The 19,826-nt window shown below is 34.1% G+C and overlaps 1 protein-coding gene across 6 annotated transcripts in view; it reads left to right on the top strand.

Annotated features, from left to right (window-relative positions):
- The window catches only part of ROCK2 (Rho associated coiled-coil containing protein kinase 2), a 137,982-nt gene that overhangs the window by 79,772 nt on the left and 38,384 nt on the right, over nucleotides 1-19,826 (top strand). For all 6 annotated transcript variants that reach the window (XM_088841190.1, XM_055400435.2, XM_088841189.1 and 3 more), the window contains exons 6-16: nucleotides 3,195-3,339; nucleotides 5,946-6,084; nucleotides 8,141-8,232; nucleotides 9,057-9,216; nucleotides 10,708-10,768; nucleotides 15,242-15,321; nucleotides 15,481-15,529; nucleotides 16,100-16,235; nucleotides 16,326-16,417; nucleotides 16,634-16,880; nucleotides 17,273-17,379. In XM_088841190.1, coding sequence (XP_088697316.1) covers nucleotides 3,195-3,339; nucleotides 5,946-6,084; nucleotides 8,141-8,232; nucleotides 9,057-9,216; nucleotides 10,708-10,768; nucleotides 15,242-15,321; nucleotides 15,481-15,529; nucleotides 16,100-16,235; nucleotides 16,326-16,417; nucleotides 16,634-16,880; nucleotides 17,273-17,379 — 1,308 coding nt within the window. The remainder of the gene's footprint in view (nucleotides 1-3,194; nucleotides 3,340-5,945; nucleotides 6,085-8,140; nucleotides 8,233-9,056; nucleotides 9,217-10,707; nucleotides 10,769-15,241; nucleotides 15,322-15,480; nucleotides 15,530-16,099; nucleotides 16,236-16,325; nucleotides 16,418-16,633; nucleotides 16,881-17,272; nucleotides 17,380-19,826) is intronic.

Genomic DNA, 19,826 nt, shown 5'->3' with positions numbered 1-19,826 from the left:
TGCATTTTTACGCTACAGAAATAAACAAACTTAATTCTCACTGATAAAAATGTGTTGATTATAATGGGTCCTGTTTTGATTAATAAAGATGTTTTTGAGCCTAGTTATAATGCTTTAAAATTCATGATCCAAAACTGCAATTACATTTACACCAGTCTAATACATGCTATTGAATGCAATCTACTTGGCAAGTTCCTACTCACACTTTGAAACTCAGTTCAAAGTTTGCTTATCTTGTGAAGTCTTTTAAGTAAAGTTGGCTCCTCTAGCTTTTTAACATGTATCCTCTGGGGAGCATTTTCTTTTCTTTTTCTTTCTTTGTACTGTAAGTTGTTGAACACTATTTTGTATTTTCTGTGTCCCAGCCCTGAAAACAAATACTTCTCGAAGAAGCTCTAATTCCTTTTATTCAAGAATGGTATTTAAAAATCAGTATTTGGGTGTTAGATGTATTCATTGCTTTTGGAGTGTCATTACTTCTAGACCCTGTTAGTGGATATGTGTATATTGTATAAACTGGACTAACTCGCATGCACATACATGTTCATTAATTCTGTATTTACTAGTCTGTATATGAAGTACATTAAAAATTATGAGTTCATATGATACTTCTGATTCTAGTTTTACAGCACAGGATTCATTCTAGTCTTCCTCCTTTCTTTTTTGTATTTACTTTTTTGGATAGTGAGAAACCTGGCTCTCATTATATACACTAGAACTGTTTTCCAAGGTAACCTAGGTCAGTTCTTTTCCTCTCTACCTTTTTTGGTGTGGTTATGTTATTAATTTATGAAACAGGTCCATTTCTTACTGTTTGTGTTCCATTTAGAATTGTCCCACATCTGGTTGATTTTGATTGTTTATTTTTTGGATATGTGAAGCATTCCTCTGGTTTAAGAGTCAGAACTGTACAGATTACATCCTCGGAGAAGGATCACCCCCTCCTTATCCCACCACCCCATTCCTGTACTGTACTTGCTTCTTTCTACCCTTTTCCCACTCATCCCCTGTAGGTAAACCAGTCTCTTAGTTTGTGGTTTGTCCTTCCTGTATTTCTTTAGAAGAGAATCAGAGATTTGTCATAAATATAAAGTTTATATTTATGTAATTTAAGAACTTCCCCATGAGACAGTTTTTAAGTGCATGTGTGCTTAGTCACTTCACTCATGTCCAGCTCTTTGCAACGCCATGGACTGTAGCCCACCGGGCTCCTCTGTCTGTGGGATTTCCCAGGCAAGAATACTGGAGTGGGTAGTCATTTCCTACTCTAGGATCTTCCCAATCCAGGGATCTAACTCACCTTTGTGTTGGCAAGCAGGTTCTTTACCACTAGTGCCACCATCTTTCCCAAATGTTTATTTAAAAAAACTTTTTTAACTCTCAGTATGCTTGCCAGAGATGGTGGTTGAAATATTAAGATTTCAAAAACAGGGTACCAGTAACATAGTTTACCATGTAAAAATTATTTAGTCCTACCAGAGAGTTTCTTTTCTACAAATAAGCAGTTATTCAACCTGATCTCCATCTTTCCTTTTCCAGTTTCATCATGTGAAGTTTTACATTTAACTGATTTGGACTTTACTGCATTTCTTGAACTTTATATAAAGTCATTCTTGTCCCTTTGTTTTTGCTCTTTTTTTCTAAGCTGCCATATCAACTCTCATTCCTTTGAAGCCTAACTTATTGACCAATTCTTTTCTTATCCTTTTCTCTCTTCCTCTGAACCTTTGAATGCTAAACAATTTTTCTTTTAGTGGCACTTTTGTGTCTGGCCAGGTTTTAGCTATTTAAGTGTCACGAGATTCATTTTTTGGAAGTCTAACTTACATGGATACATGTGAAATGAAGAGATTTTATTTACCTTAGTAAGTCTTTATGAATTTTTCCTTTAGTAGAAGTCAAATATAAGGTAGTTAATGATAAAAATTAATTTTATGTCCTGCTTTTTGTAGTCAGGCACTGTCATCTTCATTTTTTATCCTAAATATTAACCCATGCAGGGTATTGCATCATAATTTGCTCAGTTATTTCCAAATTTTTTATTTTATTTATATTCAAACTCAAATGACCTCTGTTTGCTGTATCTTGGGAAAATAAAGTCATTGAGTTATTTTTGCTGATTTTTGAGGAATGAAAAGATTGCTTTTAAAATTAATTTCCCATATATAATGTTTTATTACATTTAAATAAAAACATTTATGTAAGTCATGTTTATAAAATACACTTAACTTCCTTTTTCCAAGGTGGTCATAGTACTTAGTAGTTTGCTAGTTTATATAGCTTATTTATTAGGAATGTAGGTGACACACTTTTAAAATTAGGTAGATAGAGAAAATGAAGGGCATTTAACTTAATCTGTGAAGTTTTGCATGTTTGTATATAGCTGGAAGTAAATGGGTATTAGCACCACACTAGTATATACTGTTGTGATTTAATCCTGCAGCGTATACATACACACACACACATGCATGCTATAAAATAAACACACACATAGGTATTACCTACAGTGGTTCTTGTCAGAAAGACATCAGATAGGGATTATCTTATTACCCATGGAAACTGAACACAAAAAAGAGTGTTTTTATCATTTTGCCAAATACCTTGATGCCACAGCTCCACATTTCTAAACATGCAGCTTGGAGGTATAGCTTTCAAACAATTAAGATCTTTTGATTTAAATAGTTGGTCTATTTCTCCCGTGTTTTTCTTGGTATAATAGGAACCATTTCTTTATCCAGCCTCCAAAGCTGCAGCCTTTGCAGGTTTGATCAATGCAGTTTCTTTGGAAATATTAAAGTTTCCTTTCATGATTCTTTTCTTTTCCCCAGGTCAGGTGCATTTAGACCACATTTTGCACTTCTCTTGTTAACTCCTTAATAGTGTAAGAAAGAGAAGATGTTGATTTGCATGAAATTCCCATGAAGTTAACCACTTTTTCCTTCTTTCACTGATGAAACCTCTAGTATTTTAGAGTTGGAAAATTATCACTGATCTCTCATAATACAGACATTTATATGCATTTCATAAGGCGTCTGTCCTCTGTCCTCCCAAAGCCATATCAGCAGTGAAGATCTGTTGGTAGCAGTGGGTAGTCACTGTAATAATAATAATAAATGGATTAGTTTTGCTTATATGTGTGTGTGTTTACTCACATTTTATATACATCTATTTTCATCTCTTTGCACTTTACCTAGACAGGCATGGTGCATTGTGATACAGCAGTTGGAACACCCGATTATATATCACCTGAGGTCCTGAAATCACAAGGGGGTGATGGTTACTATGGGCGAGAATGTGATTGGTGGTCTGTGGGTGTTTTCCTTTTTGAGATGCTGGTGGGTAAGTAAACTGGGATTTTTTTTTTTTAAACCTGTTTCACAACACTTTAGTTCTAAGTCAAGAATATGAGACTATAAAAAAAAATTTAATTGCTATGTTCTAAGGAGAAAGTAGAATTTCTTTAAACCTTTGAATTGATAGTGTCTGATAAGACAGATTGTTAATTGGAAAATTAAAACCTCATGCTGGTACAATAATTGAGTAGAATATGAAAGGAATTGAAAGTCTACTGCTAGGAAATATTCCTTCCATAGATTTTTTTGATTAAGAAAATACTAGAACAAGAAGCAAATTTATAGCTGCAGTGGGCCTTCATTCTAAGATTTTCTTAATCAGTATTTTGTTGTAAATAGGGCACTGAAAGTATTCAGTTTATGTAATTATGTAATTAGTTTTTATAAACTATGTTTCTTATATTTGCTACTTGTATATATATATTTGGTTTGTAATTCCAGTCAAATATGGTTATTGACCATTTGACTATCAAGATAAATATATTTTATAATAGTGTTTCAATCTCAGAAAACTCAGAGACAAGTTAAATAATTTCTTTTACTTTGGCCACATCAAAATTTGAAATGCTCAAGTATTTCAAAGCTTTTCTTTACACCATAGACTTCATTTTTAAGATTTCCTCTTCCTAAGTACTAGAGTCACAAAAATATCTTCTGGCCAAGGAAACCAGTGGCTTTAGGGTGAGGGGTGAAAGTTGCTCAGTTGTGTCCAGCTCTTAGCAACTCCGTGGACTATATAGTCCATGGAATTCTCTAAGCCAGAATACTGGAGTGGGTAGCCTTTCCCTTCTCCAGGGGATCTTCCCAACTCAGGGATCGAATCCAGGTCTCCCACATTGCAGGCGGATTCTTTACCAGCTGAACCACAAGGGAAACCCAAGAATACTGGAGTGGGTAGCCTGTCCCTTCTCCAGCAGATCTTGCCAACCCGGGAATCGAACTGGTGTCTCCTGCATTGCAGGCAGATTCTTTACCAACTGAGCTATGAGGGCAGCCCAGGGGAGATGTAGCAAAATCTACTTTATGAGGCAAATGTGTTAAGGCAAATAACATTATAAGAATTTAGAGTGAATTAATGTTAGAACTTGGATAATTTCTTTCCTGTGACTCTGAAAGAAATTGGTAATGGAAATCTGTAAAATCTGTGTAATGATTGAACATGGCCATTGCTTACAAAAAAAACAAAAACAAAAGTCAGTACAAAATTAGGTAACCCTTGGTCCTAGAATGTTTTGTAGTTAAAATGCCTTCTCTTGATGACCATATGTGTACGTGTAGCGTTGACCTTGCTGTGCTAAATCTCATATCCTACTGTGACTTGCTTTGTTCTGGGCCTTTGTCATTGCAATGGGTCTCTTTGTACACACTGTATTCTCTTAGGTAGCTGTCTGTTCTCCCCATGTCTGGGCCCTGTCTGATGATTTATTAGGTGTGTCTTGTAGTATTTTGAAAGTGGAATATATTCCATCATTTGCCTAGACTCTCCCAGAGTTTCAAAAAATAATATACTTTAGAGGAAGTCACCTGGGTTATTTGAAGAGACCATTTATACACCTGCTACCGTTTCCAGCTCTGAGAGCTGAATGACTTTGAATGGCACTGATTTGCAGTGTTCTGAGCATACTCTGGTGCTTGCTTATCAGGTTGGTTGGCACTAGACTTCACTTCAAAGAGTCTACTGCAGTTAAAAATCACATTAGAAAAATCTTGAATTCATGCTCTCTTCTACTACCCTTGGAAAACAAAAACTATCTGAGCACTTCTTTTTGACTGATTTGGGGAAGTCTGGTTTGTACTAAGGTGATTTGAAGCACACTTTCAGGGCCTTTAATTCTTAGACTTTGAGTACTGGCCAAAATGATGCTGTGAACTTTTTTGAAAGTCTTTACACTCATTTCAGTGCCTCTTTATCACAGTCATCAGTTGGCAGGAACACTGTATTTGGAGACTGATTCTGCCATTTTCAGCTCTGGCTGTGTGTCCTCGTAGGCAAATCACAGTCATCTATCTGGGTCTGGCTTCCTTGTATATAAAATAATGAGGCTGATCTGACTCTTAGAGCTGCATTGTCCAGGCTATTGTGATGAAAGTGGCTTATGTCTGCACTGTTTAGTATGGTGGGGACCTGCCATGTTGGGCTTTTGAAATACGGCTAATGTGACTAGGGAAATGAATTTTTTATTTTATTTCATTTTAATTAAAGTGTCACTTGTGGTTGGTGACTACTGTATTGTATAACAAAAGGTTTGATTCAGCTGAAGCTTTAAAAGACTCTAACTGATCTGATTGCATTTAGTAATCTTTTAAATTATCCAGTAAATTGATTTTTTTCTCATTATGTATTTCCCAACATATTGTACAGTTAGTATTGATTTTATTTTGGTCTTAAAAGTTATTGGCTTATTGGTATAGTTAAAATTTAAATATATTCTTGGTGTGTGCATGTTTGTTTTGACTGAGATTCCTGTCCCATAGACATTTCCTTCTTACATGCATGCAATAAATCTAAACTTAACATATTTAAATATTAGGTAAAAAATGTTTAATTTGCATTCTCTGTTACACTCTGTGTCTTCTTTCTTGGTACTTCAGGGGATACTCCATTTTACGCAGATTCACTTGTAGGAACATACAGCAAAATTATGGATCATAAAAACTCACTATGTTTCCCTGAAGATGCAGAAATTTCTAAACATGCCAAGAATCTCATCTGTGCCTTCTTAACGGATAGGTAATATACATTAAATTTCTTTATAGAGATTTCTTTGTAGAGAATCCTTTTAGCTTTTAGATTTGTAGAAGTGAAAGCTTACCGAACTCATATAAAATTAGTCTTTTTATTCAACTTGCATTTAATTCTGGTTTAGCCTTTTCCTACTGCTTAGCCTGGGATTGGGTTACCATTGTCATTTTGTATGTGCAGCCCAATGGTAATCCAACTCTGATCTTAACCCTCATATCTAAAAAGAAAACATAAAATAATGCATCTGAGAGAAAAGAAAACTTCTGTATTTTTCACATTTTATCCTTTAAAATGATTGAGCCATATTGCTCTTGACTGTACAACTTTTGAGAGAACATTTTGTGCAGCTAAATACTCAAAAGTTAATAATCTTAAAAACCGTGTTTGACTTTGCAGTGCCTCCTTCCCAGCCCCTTTTAATTTGCGTTTGAATATGAGCAAGTCCATCCTGAAAATTCTTTATTTCTTAAAATAGATGTACATTATTGTGAAAATCTGCCTTAAAAAAAGAGAAGCCTGGAAAGCTCCTTGAAGTGTCTCCCTTGCCCTGTCTATTCTTTTCTGGTTTCCCACTTTACGTTTGTGATAGGAGTCATCCTGTCAAAGGGCCAACGCATACAAGTGGGTGTTTCCACCTCGGACCAGACTTAACTCACTAGCTTTATGATTTTAGGGAAATTATTTTACTTTCTGGGGAAATAATTTTACTCATTCTAAATATGATGGGATCAGATTTAGATGATAACAGGACATTTCTTGCTCTGTGATGCTGTCTTCCTGAGAACGCCTTATTGTTTGTTTGCCAGTTGCTGCTACAAGCAGTACTGTAGTGACCATTCTCATACATTTCTCTTTGCATACTTTTTGTAGGATACAATCTTAAAGATGAATTTCTGGGCTATGCATTTTAAAATTGACCTACTTGAGTTGCAAATTTGACCTCCAGAAATGTCCCATGGGATATATTTCCATTATTAAGAATTGTTTGGTTTCCCTCATTCTTGTTAAACTAAGTACTGTGAATTGTTTATTTTTCCATACAAAGCAGAAAATTATATTTTTCCTCATTATTTTAATCTTTTTCGTTTACTTATCAATCATTTGTAAAATAAAACTTTGTTAATTACATAATTAATGAACAATTCATGGTGATAAACTCATTTTATATAATGTTTGCTTTGAGGACTAGGTGGAGTTAATAGGAATGATTATAATTTGTGCTGAAAGGTAAAATATAAAACAGGATATATAGCATGTGTTAATGAAAGGAGTACCATTCATGAAGGACTAGCCTTAGTGACTTATGGTCGGTGGTAGTTGCAATCTAAAGAATGATTGTAGTTGGAGAAAGGATAGTTTGAGAAGAATTTAATGCCATTAGTGTGTCTAAGAGTACTTCCTTCTATAAACTTTACAGGTTTTCTTGTTTATGTTAAACATAACTCCAGGGGCATAATTGTTTATTATTTCCACATAGTCTTCATTGAAGACTCAAAAAGTCAAAGAATAAAATTATTAGCAACATTTTTCTTGTATTTAGATTGACAGTTTTAATATAAATGCAATACATATTTATATTTAACTTACATTTAATATAGATGTAGAGCTACCCAGAGTGAATATGGATAGCTTCAAGCACAATATGTGAGTTCTTTTTAAGAAGGGGGGAGGATTTTTTTAAATAACATTTTTATTATAGAGGTTTTAAAAAAATTCTTCTGTGCCAGAAGTTAGATCTCCATTCATTTTATGCCCTAAAATTGGTCATATGATTTTGGCACATGCCAGTAACTTTTTAAATTGAAAACTGCCTGTACTTTCATTTGACACAAAGTGCAAGTGGAAACATAATTGCTTTTCCATGACATTCATTATTTAGAGAGATCACATGCTGTAAAATTAGATTGTTTATTTTTGAGCAATATTTAAGCTGAAGCTTTTCGATTTTTTTTAAAACTCACTTCTGATCCTTGTTGAGATAAGAGTAGTTTTGTATTTTTATAATCTTACTCTTTATAATAGAATGTTTAACTGCATTATTTAGGGAGGTACGCCTTGGAAGAAATGGGGTAGAAGAAATCAAACAACATCCTTTCTTTAAGAATGATCAGTGGAATTGGGATAACATAAGAGAGAGTAAGTCAATAAATTTAAATATTTCCATTTCATCACATTTTAAATCTCATAAATTGAATCCTCTTCTGATTTAAAAAGCATATCTGGTACTTTTAATAGTAATTTTTAAATTGAGAGGTTTTATTTCAATTCATTTTGAAGCTGTGTAACTAAATCTTATTTCAGTATCTTAGCAAACTAGTATGTCTTTATTTCCCAGTGCTTTTATGATAAACATTATGGGTTTTTTAATTTGCCAAGCTAAGTTTTATGGATCTCAATAATTTTCAGAATTGGGGAAATATAATTCTTTAATTCATATGTTTGAATTAATAAATCAATAATTAGTTACTTATGGAGAGTACTCTGAATGCTAGGGTAAACATTGTAGTTCATTTAAACTTTATGTATATTTACATTAATTCATTTTAAGAGTAAGAAATATTTCTACTTAAAGATGCAGTAGAAAACTTTTGAAAACTGAAGAATGTATGTGCAAGTTATTGCTGATTGGAAGTATAATACCTAGAATAATATTGTACTGCCCTGCATAGATGAATTCATCTATGTTTAAAACCAATCTAATATAATGATAAAACACAGAATTTCAGTTCTTCGAAATGACACAATAGTAAATCTGTCATTGAAATTTTCTGTAGTAAATCGTGACAATATAGTATTATTTGCTAATCAAATATCAATACATAATGTATTAATATTTGTGTAGTGTGTTAATATCAATATAACATTAATAATCTATAATAACTAACATAGAACAGGGGTGGTTTCTGTCTTTTTAAATCGTATGTATTATTACTAAACAATGTGTTTCTTTCTTTTAATAGCTGCAGCTCCTGTGGTACCTGAACTCAGCAGTGACATAGATAGCAGCAATTTTGATGACATTGAAGATGATAAAGGAGATGTAGAAACCTTCCCAATTCCTAAGGCTTTTGTGGGAAATCAGCTACCTTTTATTGGATTTACCTACTACAGAGAAAATTTGTATGTGATCTTTTTGTTATATTTTTATTGTATTCAGCATCTAGCTGTAAAGATTTGTCTTACTTCAGGACTCTGAATTATAGAAGATAAAGTGTTAATTTGTTTCAAACTGATATTTTTTTCAAAGAATATTATATATAATATTCATTTACAAATGAATGTAAAGCAGTGTTGTGTGTTTGAAGACCGAACACCTGCTTTTGAGGAAGTCTGTCAACTATTAAGGGACATAGGAGAATTATATAGTCATAATGAAGGGTAGAATGTGATATGAGCCTTAAGAAAGGTACCCAGAAGATCTGAGAATCATAATTCTTCTAATTTCAGAAGAAAAATAAAAGTCACATCTCTTTGGGGCTAGTGTTGGGGGAAGTCAGGTAAGACCTCGAGGAAGAGAGAGCATTTTAACCAAGTCTAAAGATAAAAAAGGGTTTTGAGTAGCTGAGATGTAGGGAGGTTAGGTGAGTGTGGTGGGGAGGTGAATAGTGGAAGCAAAACTTTGGAATTTAAGCATACACTGGGAGCAGAACAATATAGTCCAGTAGGTTTCAAACATGGTATATATCACTGTATTATAGCCATTTGGAGAATTTAATGAAACTGTTATTTTCTTGCCTGTAATACCTTCATCTAGTGCACAGCCTGGCATAAGATCATTCAATAAATATTGCTCAACTGGAGCGAGTATTGGGTATAAGATTAGAAAATAGACTGAAGTTAGAGTGTGAGGGAAACATAATGGAATAGATGATTGTTGTGTATTGTGCTAAGGGACTTTTGACTTTGACAGGAAGTGAAGAGACACTGGTAAGTAGTTAAATGAAGTGTTAAAGACATTTGAGAAATTTTTGATACTTCATGTTTGTAATGGTTGGGGCGATCAACTGTTATGGTTTGCCCAGGACTGAGAGGTTTCCTAGGATGTGTTATGGGACTTTCATGCTAAAATTAGGAAAATCAGCGCAAACCAAAATGAGTTGTTCATCCTGTTAAAGATAAGGTTCTGAAAACTGCTGTAATGCTGACAAAAGTGAAGACATCAGTGCAGGAGAAATCCAGGCATGTTCATACACAGCAAGGAAAGACCCAGTTAAGAGAGAAATTGACAGTTAAGTAGAAGTGATGATTTATGTATTAAGATCGAGATCAGAGATGTTGACTTTGAAAAAGAGAGATGTCTCCTTTCAGAATATTTCTAGAAAAGAAGAATAAAATAGAAACTCAAAATGAGGTGAAGAGGGGGAAAAATTTGGTTCTGTTTAGTGACTCCAGTCTCAACAGTGTTAAAGACTAGAACATTGGCTTAAGAGTGAGAAGCAAGAAATAGCATTTTAAATTATTGAAAATGGTATAGATGTCAAGAGGGGGAAATAGTACTTCACTTAAAATATGTTGAAAGTGAAAAGAAAGAGAATTTAATTCTGAGGATAACTTGATATCAGAAAATGAGTTAAAATGGCATGCAAAAGAATTTCCTGCCTTTCCTTCTAGGTTACTAAGTGACTCTCCATCTTGTAAAGAAAATGACTCAATACAATCAAGGAAGAATGAAGTATGTGTAAATTTTTACTACTCTTATTTTAATCACACGTTCACATATTTTAGTAATATCCATGTATTTTAAAAGTTCATTTGATGATACTTGTAGGTGGTATTCCTTGTTGCAATCCAGTTCAGTATAACACTGAAGTGATTCATTTATTTGACGAATATTGTGGTATGAGATCCAGTGGCTAGTAGAAAAATAAGTTACATGACTTTAGGCTTAGTTTCATTACAAAAGTGATAGAATATGTTTATAAATATTTGTGTTTCCTACCAGTTAGAAAATTCTGTAATCTTAGCACTATATATAAGTATAGCTATAAGAATACAGGAATAGTGGATAGATTTAAGTTTTGAGTATTTAGCAATGAATTGATAAAAAGGATAATTTTATCAAAATGTTACAGTATTTTGTGACCTCCATACAAAGCTAAATCATGTAGACACATAAATGAGGATGCTAAATATTTTTCTCTTCAAAACTTATAAAAACTGAAAAAATTGAGTAATTTTGATACAATTTGTGTTTTAGGAATTTTACAAAGCATAGCAAGCATTTTAATTTTTTGTTATTGTTTTGTTTTAAATAGGAGAGTCAAGAGGTATGTTGATGTCAAATATGTTGAAAAACAGGAAAATCTCATCACTCTAGCGATGTTTTGATATAACCATATTCCACCTAGTATTTGGAGTACTACACCTACCCAAGAGAGAAGTTCCCAACCTTTTTTTCTGCCAAGTATTCTTTTCATTATTGCTCCTATGAATCTGTTGTTTAAAATATATATTATGTACTTTTCTTGGTTTTGTTTATTAAGGATATGTAACTAGCAGCAAGAGCTTTTGATTAGCATGTGATAACTAATCAGCATGTGATCAAGTTATACCAATGTAGTAGCAGCCAAAAGCTGTTGAACTTGACGAGTTCATTGGCCTACATTTCCTTACTAGGGAAATATACAGTTTTTCTTAAGATACATGAAATATTTAAGAAATCATGGAGAACCTAATCACTAGAAAAAATAGTGGAAAAAAAAATGTCCATGGAATCTGATAGGTCTTTAAAGGCACTGCCACTTATTAGCTATGCTACGTTGGCCCAGTTGTTCACCTTTTCTGGATTTCAGTTTCTTCATTGAATAAATGTACTACTACCCATCTTTTTATGGCTTTTGTTAGGGTTAATGACACAGTAAATATAAAGTGCGTGCCATTGTACCTAAAATACAAAAGGAACTCAAGAAGTTAAATCCTTTAGAAAGGCAGTAATGCTCCCAAATAGATTCTTTAGTACTTTCTATAATTTTAGTTTTTTTAAAGACTGATGAATTTGGCCTATAAGATTTAAAGAATGGCAAGATGACTTGTAATTAATTAGCCATCATTAATCCAAAAGAGTGATTGATGATAAACTTTTCACAGTATTGTACCTGGCACAGTATAGGAAATTATAAAGAGGTTTTGTGTGTGTGTGTGTGTATGTGCATGCGTGCCTTTTTTTGAGGTAAAATTGATCATTTCAGTTCAGTCGCACAGTTGTGTCCGACTCTTTGCAACCCCATGAACTTCAGCACATCAAGTCTCCCTGTCCAATACCAGCTCCCAGAGCTTGCTCAAACTCATGTCCATCGAGTTGATAATGCCATCCAACCATGTCATCCTCTGTCATCCCCTTCTCCTCCTGCCTTCAATCTTTCCCAGCATCAGGGTCTGTTCCAGTAAGTCAATTCTTCACATCAGGTGGCCAAAGGATTGGAATTTCAGCTTCAGCATCAGTCCTTCCAATGAACACCCAGGACTGATCTCCTTTAGGATGGACTGGTTGGATCTCCTTGCAAACCAAGGGACTCTCAAGAGTCTTCTGCAACACCACAGTTCAAAAGCATCAATTCTTCAGTGCTTAGCTTTCTTTATAGTCCAACTCTCACATCCATACATGACTCCTGGAAAAACCATAGCTTTGACTAGATGGACCTTTGTTGGCAAAGTAATGTCTCTGCGTTTTACTATGCTGTCTAGGTTTGTCATAGCTTTTCTTCCAAGGAGCAGGTGTCTTTTAATTTCATGACTGCAGTGATTTTGGAGCCCAAGAAAATTAAGTCTGTCACTGTTCCCATTGTTTCCCCATCTATTTGCCGTGAAGTGATGGGACCGGATACCATGATCTTAGTTTTTTGAATGTTGAGTTTTTATAAGTTAAATAAGCAGGGTGACAATATACAGCCTTGACATATTCCTTTCCCTATTTGGAGCCAGTCCATTGTTCCAAGTCCAGTTCTAACTGTTGCTTCTTGACCTGCATACAGATTTCTCAGGAGGCAGGTCAGGTGGTCTGGTATTCCCATCTCTTTAAGACTTTTCCACAGACTGACTGTTTCACACAGTCAAAGGCTTTTCCACAAACAGACTGACTGTTCCACACAGTCAAAGGCTTTGGCGAAGTCAATAAAGCAGAAGTAGATATTTTCCTGGAACTCTCTTGCTTTTTTGATGATCCAGCGGATGTTGGCAATTTGATCTCTGGTTCCTCTGCCTTTTCTAAATCCAGCTTGAGCATCTGGAAGTTCATGTTCATGTACTGTTCAAGCCTGGCTTGGAGAATTTTGAGTATTACCTTGTAGCGTGTGAGGTGAGTGCAGTGTGCAATAGTTTGAACCTTCTTTGGCATTGCCTTTCTTTGGGATTGGAATGAAAATTGACCTTTTCCAATCCTGTGGCCACTGCTGAATTTCCCAAATTTTCTGGCATATTGAATGCAGCGCTTTCGCAGCATCATCTTTTAGGATTTGAAATAGCCTAACTGGAATTCCATCACCTCCACTAGCTTTGTTCGTAGTGATGCTTCCTAAGGCCCACTTGACTTTGCATTCCAGGATGTCTTTCTGGCTCTAGTTGAGTGATCACACCATCATGGTTATCTGGGTCATGAAGATCTTTTCTGTATCGTTCTTCTGAGTATTCTTGCCACCTCTTCTTAATATCTTCTGCTTCTGTTAGGTCTGTACTGTTTCTGTCCTTTATTGTGCCCATCTTTGCATGAAGTGTTCCCTTGTAATCTCTAATTTTTTTGAAGAGATCTCTAGTCTTTCCCATTCTGTTGTTTTCCTTTGTTTCTTTGCATTGACCACTAAGGAAGGCTTTCTTGTCTCTCCTTGCTATTCTTTGGAAGTCTGCATTTGGATGGATATATCTTTCCTTTTCTCCTTTGCCTTTCACTTTTGATACTGAAATGTAACATTTTGAAATTGATATGTAACATTATATAAGTTTCAGGTATACAACATTATGATTTTGCTTCTGTGCTCATTGCAAAGTGATCATTAAGAGTGTAATAATCAACCATCACCATACACTTGACCCTATTCACTCATTTCATCTACCCCAGCCCCCTTGTCCTCTTGTAATGACCAGTCTGTTCTGTCTTTTGAGTTTGTTTTTGTTTTGTTTATTTTTTCCCTTTTTTTGGTTGGTTTCTATATGAGTGATACCATATGATTTTTGTCTTTCACTTTCTGACTTGCATTCTAATACCCTCAAGGTTCATCCATGTTGCAAATAGCTAGATTTCACTTTTTTCCTTTTTTTTTTTATGGCCAAGTGGTTCCCAGTCTGTATATATGTATCACATCTTATCCATCCATTTATCTTCCAGTGGATACTTAGGTTGTTTCTATATCTTGGGTGCATATATCTTTTTGAATTAGTGTTTTCATATTCTTCAGATAAATACCCATAAGTGGAATAGTTGGATTATATGGTAATTCTGTCCTTATCTTTTGAAGAATTTTTGTATTGTTTTCCATACTGGCTACACCAGTTTACATTCCCATCAACAGTGCATGAAGGTTCCCTTTTCTACATGCTCTCCAATATTTGATATTTTTGTCTTTTTGATGATAGCCATTCTAACAGGTGCAAGGGGATACTTCATTGTGGTTTTCATTCATTTCCCTAATAATTAATGATGTTGAACATATTTTCTTAGATCTCTTGGCTATCTGCATGCTTTCTTTGAGAAAATTGAAGAAATTTTATTCTTATTTCTAAGTAAAGTAATATATTTTTGAGCTTATTCAGTCAAATATTCCAAATATTTGTTTCAGATCTAGACCTTTTATTAGCACAAATGGTGACAATATTTTCATATAAATAATCTACAAAAGAACAGTGGAGGATATAAATTTTTTAAAAATTTATTCATTTATAATGAATGAGAAACTTGCTATCATAAAAGAATTCTGCCAAGATTGGGGCTTCTCATTCTTATGTTTACATAGTGTGTTCATATATACACACGTACTGTGATATAAAGCAAGAGATGGAGGATTTTTTCCTGTGAATAAAAATCACATTAAGAAGGTACAAATACTGTACCTATATTAAAGTCGAAAGAAAGAAGATTATCATTGTTTTCTTTAAGCTTCTCGCCTTTTAAATGTGATTACACTTTATAATTTTAGTTTTTTTTATTTCCTGACAGATTCAGAAAAAACTGTACACATTAGAAGAACACCTTAGCACTGAGATACAAGCCAAAGAGGAACTAGAACAGAAGTGCAAGTATGTTCTGTGGATAATTAAATGTTACATTTTAAAATGTAAATTTAAACATTTTACTAAAAAGAGCTACAAAGTAATTCTATGATTATTTTACAATTTATGACAAATGTCTTTATTGTAAGAATTATTTTATTTACTGTTGCCTTTGAAATTCTTCAGATCTGTTAATACTCGCCTAGAGAAAGTAGCAAAGGAGTTAGAAGAAGAGGTAAAGTTTCTCTATGCTTTTATTTACATTTTTGTTCCTAAAAAGTTTTGATGCCTGACTTACCTATAGAGTTCACTCAATACAAATCTTGTTATATAGTAAAGTATATGTTGTAGCATTGGTGGACAGGATGAGATTATAGAGTAAACCGTGATAATAGGCTTCATTTTGTTGTGTTTTTGCAAATGAACTAATTTAGTATGTATAGATATTTCAAAGAAAAATAATTTCAGTCATATTAATGACATGGCTTAAAAATAGAAATTGACAATTTTTTTTATTATTCAGACCTGTAATTTATATTAAGTAAAGCTGGTTCAAGGGTGATGAAATGTTTCAGAAATTTTGGCTTACAATAGTAAACAAAATACTTATGTTCTTGATTATTTAAGAATAATATGCTATTTTAAAAATATGGAAACCATTTATAATTTTAACAAAATGGCTTTTGTTAGTTATTAGCTTATTTAAAGGTCTCTTCTATCTGTTTGATGTAACTGAAATATTTTTTATTTTCATTTGATTTTTATACATACTTTCCTTTGATAATAACTTCAAGCATTATTTCAGATTACCTTAAGGAAAAATGTGGAATCAACATTAAGACAATTAGAAAGAGAAAAAGCACTTCTTCAGCACAAAAATGCAGAATATCAGCGGAAAGCTGATCATGAAGCAGATAAAAAGCGAAATTTGGAGAATGATGGTTTGTAGTGTAGAATACTAAATACTAAGAAAAAACGTTTGTATGTATGTGTTGTGTTGAAGCTTACTACTTAAATGATTTTTATCATAGTTAACAGTTTAAAAGATCAGCTTGAAGATTTGAAAAAAAGAAATCAGAACTCTCAGATATCCACTGAGAAAGTGAATCAACTCCAGAGACAAGTAGGTTGATCCAAATTTATTTATAATAAGGATTTTTAATTTTATTTATGACTGTTAGCATTTGATTTCATTGGTAATGTTACCAAAGGGAAATCATTAGAAAGATATTTTTAGGGTTTTGCTTATTTTAAATAGTTTGCAATGGGGTAATAAAGTATTTTCATTATATATAGCTGTGTTTATTTGTTTTTTGTTTGGTTTTGAATGGAATAACAGTTGGATGAAACCAATGCTTTGCTGCGAACAGAATCTGATACTGCAGCCCGCTTAAGGAAAACACAGGCAGAAAGTTCAAAACAGATTCAGCAACTGGAATCTAACAATAGAGATCTACAAGACAAAAATTGCCTGCTGGAGACTGCCAAATTAAAACTTGAAAAGGAATTTATCAATCTTCAGTCAGTTCTAGAATCTGAAAGGAGGGACCGAACCCATGGATCAGAGATTATTAATGATTTACAAGGTATTAAAGTAAAGTGGAGATTGCACTTAAGTTCATCTTAAAGATCTGTGATTTGGAGATAACCTTAGATGGTGCATAATGTGCTAGAGTAGTAGGTGTATGGATATACTACTCTGTTCTATAAAGTTAGGGTGTTAGAAATACATTGTTATAAAATTTTATGAATGAAGGATTTACTTTCAAATAGTATGAAGTATTTTAAGTAACAAGCCACTTCTGAAAGCAGTAGATTGGATTCCAGTTGAATTAACTCTGAAGCACTGTACCAACAATTATAAAATTTCTGCTCATAAGTAACAGCTTTAAGGTATGAGGTGAATTCTGAATTTTTTACTCTAAATTTATTTGCATTGTATATGAATTTATTGTTTTTTAAAATGTTGCAATTTTAGGTAGAATATCTGGCCTAGAAGAAGATGTAAAGAATGGTAAAATCTTATTAGCAAAAGTAGAGCTGGAGAAGAGACAACTACAGGAGAGATTTACTGATTTGGAAAAGGTAAGATATGTTAAGTTTTATATTTGTGTAAGAAAATGGCTATAGAGTTTCGAGTTGAAAAGCTTATTCTAAAATAAGGAAAATTAGTAACATATTTCCAGCACTCATGTACTTTCTTATATTGTTACATACATTGAGGATATATACTTTAAGGCTTACCATAACACCATACAAGCAGCCCTTAGCATGTTAGTTGCTTGTGAAGGGAGGACTCTCCTAGGGTGTGTTATGAGGATGCTTCTCCCTAGACATCCCAGGAAAACTCAGATTTTGATGTACATTATATCTTCAAAATGATGTAAAATTATCATGACTTTTCATGTAGAAGTTTACCAAAAAGTGCTGTAAGCAGGGATAATTTCTAGGCTCTGTGTAGATAATATTTTGTTTTCATTCATTTAAGTATTTAGTGTATCATATGTGGTAGAAATATCAGGATGCAGTTCTTGCCCTTAACAACTTCACATCTAGTAGGTAATTTCTAAAGTAAAAGTAACGTACACAGATAATTCTAATGCAATGTGTTAAGTAGAATGATAGATGTATGGGCAGGGTATCTTGGGTACACAGAATGAATCCCTAATCTGACAGGGCAGCATTGGCTGACGAAGTAAAGGTGCATTATGAACTGGGGAGGACATCATGAGCGAAGGCACAGAGGATAGAAAATAAAAAAGTCAGTCAGTTTATTTAAGTATAAACTATTCAGTATTTCTAGAGTAAAGAGTAAAGGTCAAGAAATTTTAATCTTTTAAGGGAAAGACAGTGAATATTTTAAATTTTGCAGGCCATATAGTCTCTACTTCAGTAAAGGGAATGGGCATGGCTATGATCTAATGAAATTTTACAAAAATAGACATCAGGCTAAAATTGGCCATGCAAGATGTTGAATATAAGTTTCTATTAAGAAACTTAGTTGCTCTACAAGCAATAAATGCTGGAGAGGGTGTGGAGAAAAGGGAACCCTCTTACATTGTTGGTGGGAATGCAAACTAGTACAACCACTATGGAGAACAGTGTGGAGATTCCTTAAAAAACTGGAAATAGAACTGCTATACAACCCAGCAATCCCACTCCTGGGCATACACACCGAGGAAACCAGAATTGAAAGAGACACATGTACTCCAATGTTCATTGCAGCACTGTTTATTATAGCGAGGACATGGAAGCAACCTAGATGTCCATCTGCAGACGAATGGATAAGAAAGCTGTGGTACATTTACACAATGGAGTACTACTCAGCAATTAAAAAGAATACATTTGAATCAGTTCTAATGAAGTGGATGAAACTGGAGCCTATTATACAGAGTGAAGTAAGCCAGAAAGAAAAACACCAATACAGTATATTAACACATATATATGGAATATAGCAAGAGGATAACGATAACCCTGTATACGAGACAGCAGGAGAGACACGGATGTGTGGAGCAATCTTTTGGACTCTGTGGGAGAGGGCGAGGGTGGGATGATTTAGGAGAATGGCATTGAAACATGTATATTATCATATGTGAGACGAATCTGACGTGGTTGGGGGCTCCCCACCTCAACAGTGTGGATTCAAGAGGCCGTTCCTTCTGGAAGTGTATAAATTAGCCTGGGATAGAACCTGCACGCTGAATTTACTAATTAAGAAATGAGAAACCAGAACTATAAAGGTGGCATAGAAATACAAGAAACCATTCTTAAGTAATCTTTTAAAACTTTGAACAGAGTTGCAGATTTTACCATTTGTTATAAACTGGTATATATAATTTAACCAAAACCAAAAGAAAATTAGTATTGTGTGAATTCTGAGGCACTTTCAACATGTTATAGGAGTGATGTGGACTTTCTTGAGCTTTACACATTCATAAGTGAATGGTCTGTATCCCGTGCCTTTGTTGGCTTTCTGTGAGCTGTAGTTTCTGGGAAGTGAGCAGCTCTCATTCCTGTAACTCTAGTAATTCAGTCATTCGTGTACCTCCTTCATGAGGATTCAGTGCGGCTGTGGTGCTGTTATCCCTCTGATAGGAACTCTAACTCAGTGTAAAGCCCCAAAGGTCTGTTACTTATTTTTATTTTATATTGTACTATATTTCATTTATAGTGTTGTGTTTGTTTCAGGTGTATAGCAAAGTGATACAGTCATATATATATATATGAATTAACAAAGGCGGTTCCCGTCTTTTGATGGGGTGCTCATGGTTTATAACATAGATGGCATTGTTTTGGGAGGGGGATAACTTAGGTATGGCATTGGTTTTTTTTCTTTTTGCAGCCTGAGGCAGTTGTAAAATAACTTAATGTAGCTTTTTACAACTGTGTATTCTATAGTCAATGGCAAGCCACTCCAGTACTCTTGCCTAGAAAATCCCATGGATGGAGGAGCCTGGTAGGCTGTAGTCCGTGGGGTCGCTATGGGTCGGACACGACTGAGCAACTTCACTTTCACTTTTCACTTTCACACA

Source organism: Moschus berezovskii, chromosome 11 (genome assembly GCF_049115385.1).
Source record: "Moschus berezovskii isolate FMDL1 chromosome 11, NW_MosBer_1.0, whole genome shotgun sequence".
NCBI classification, from domain to species: domain Eukaryota; kingdom Metazoa; phylum Chordata; class Mammalia; order Artiodactyla; family Moschidae; genus Moschus; species Moschus berezovskii.
The sequence above is the reverse complement of the archived record's forward strand: the minus strand, read 5'-3'. Positions and strand labels throughout refer to the sequence as shown.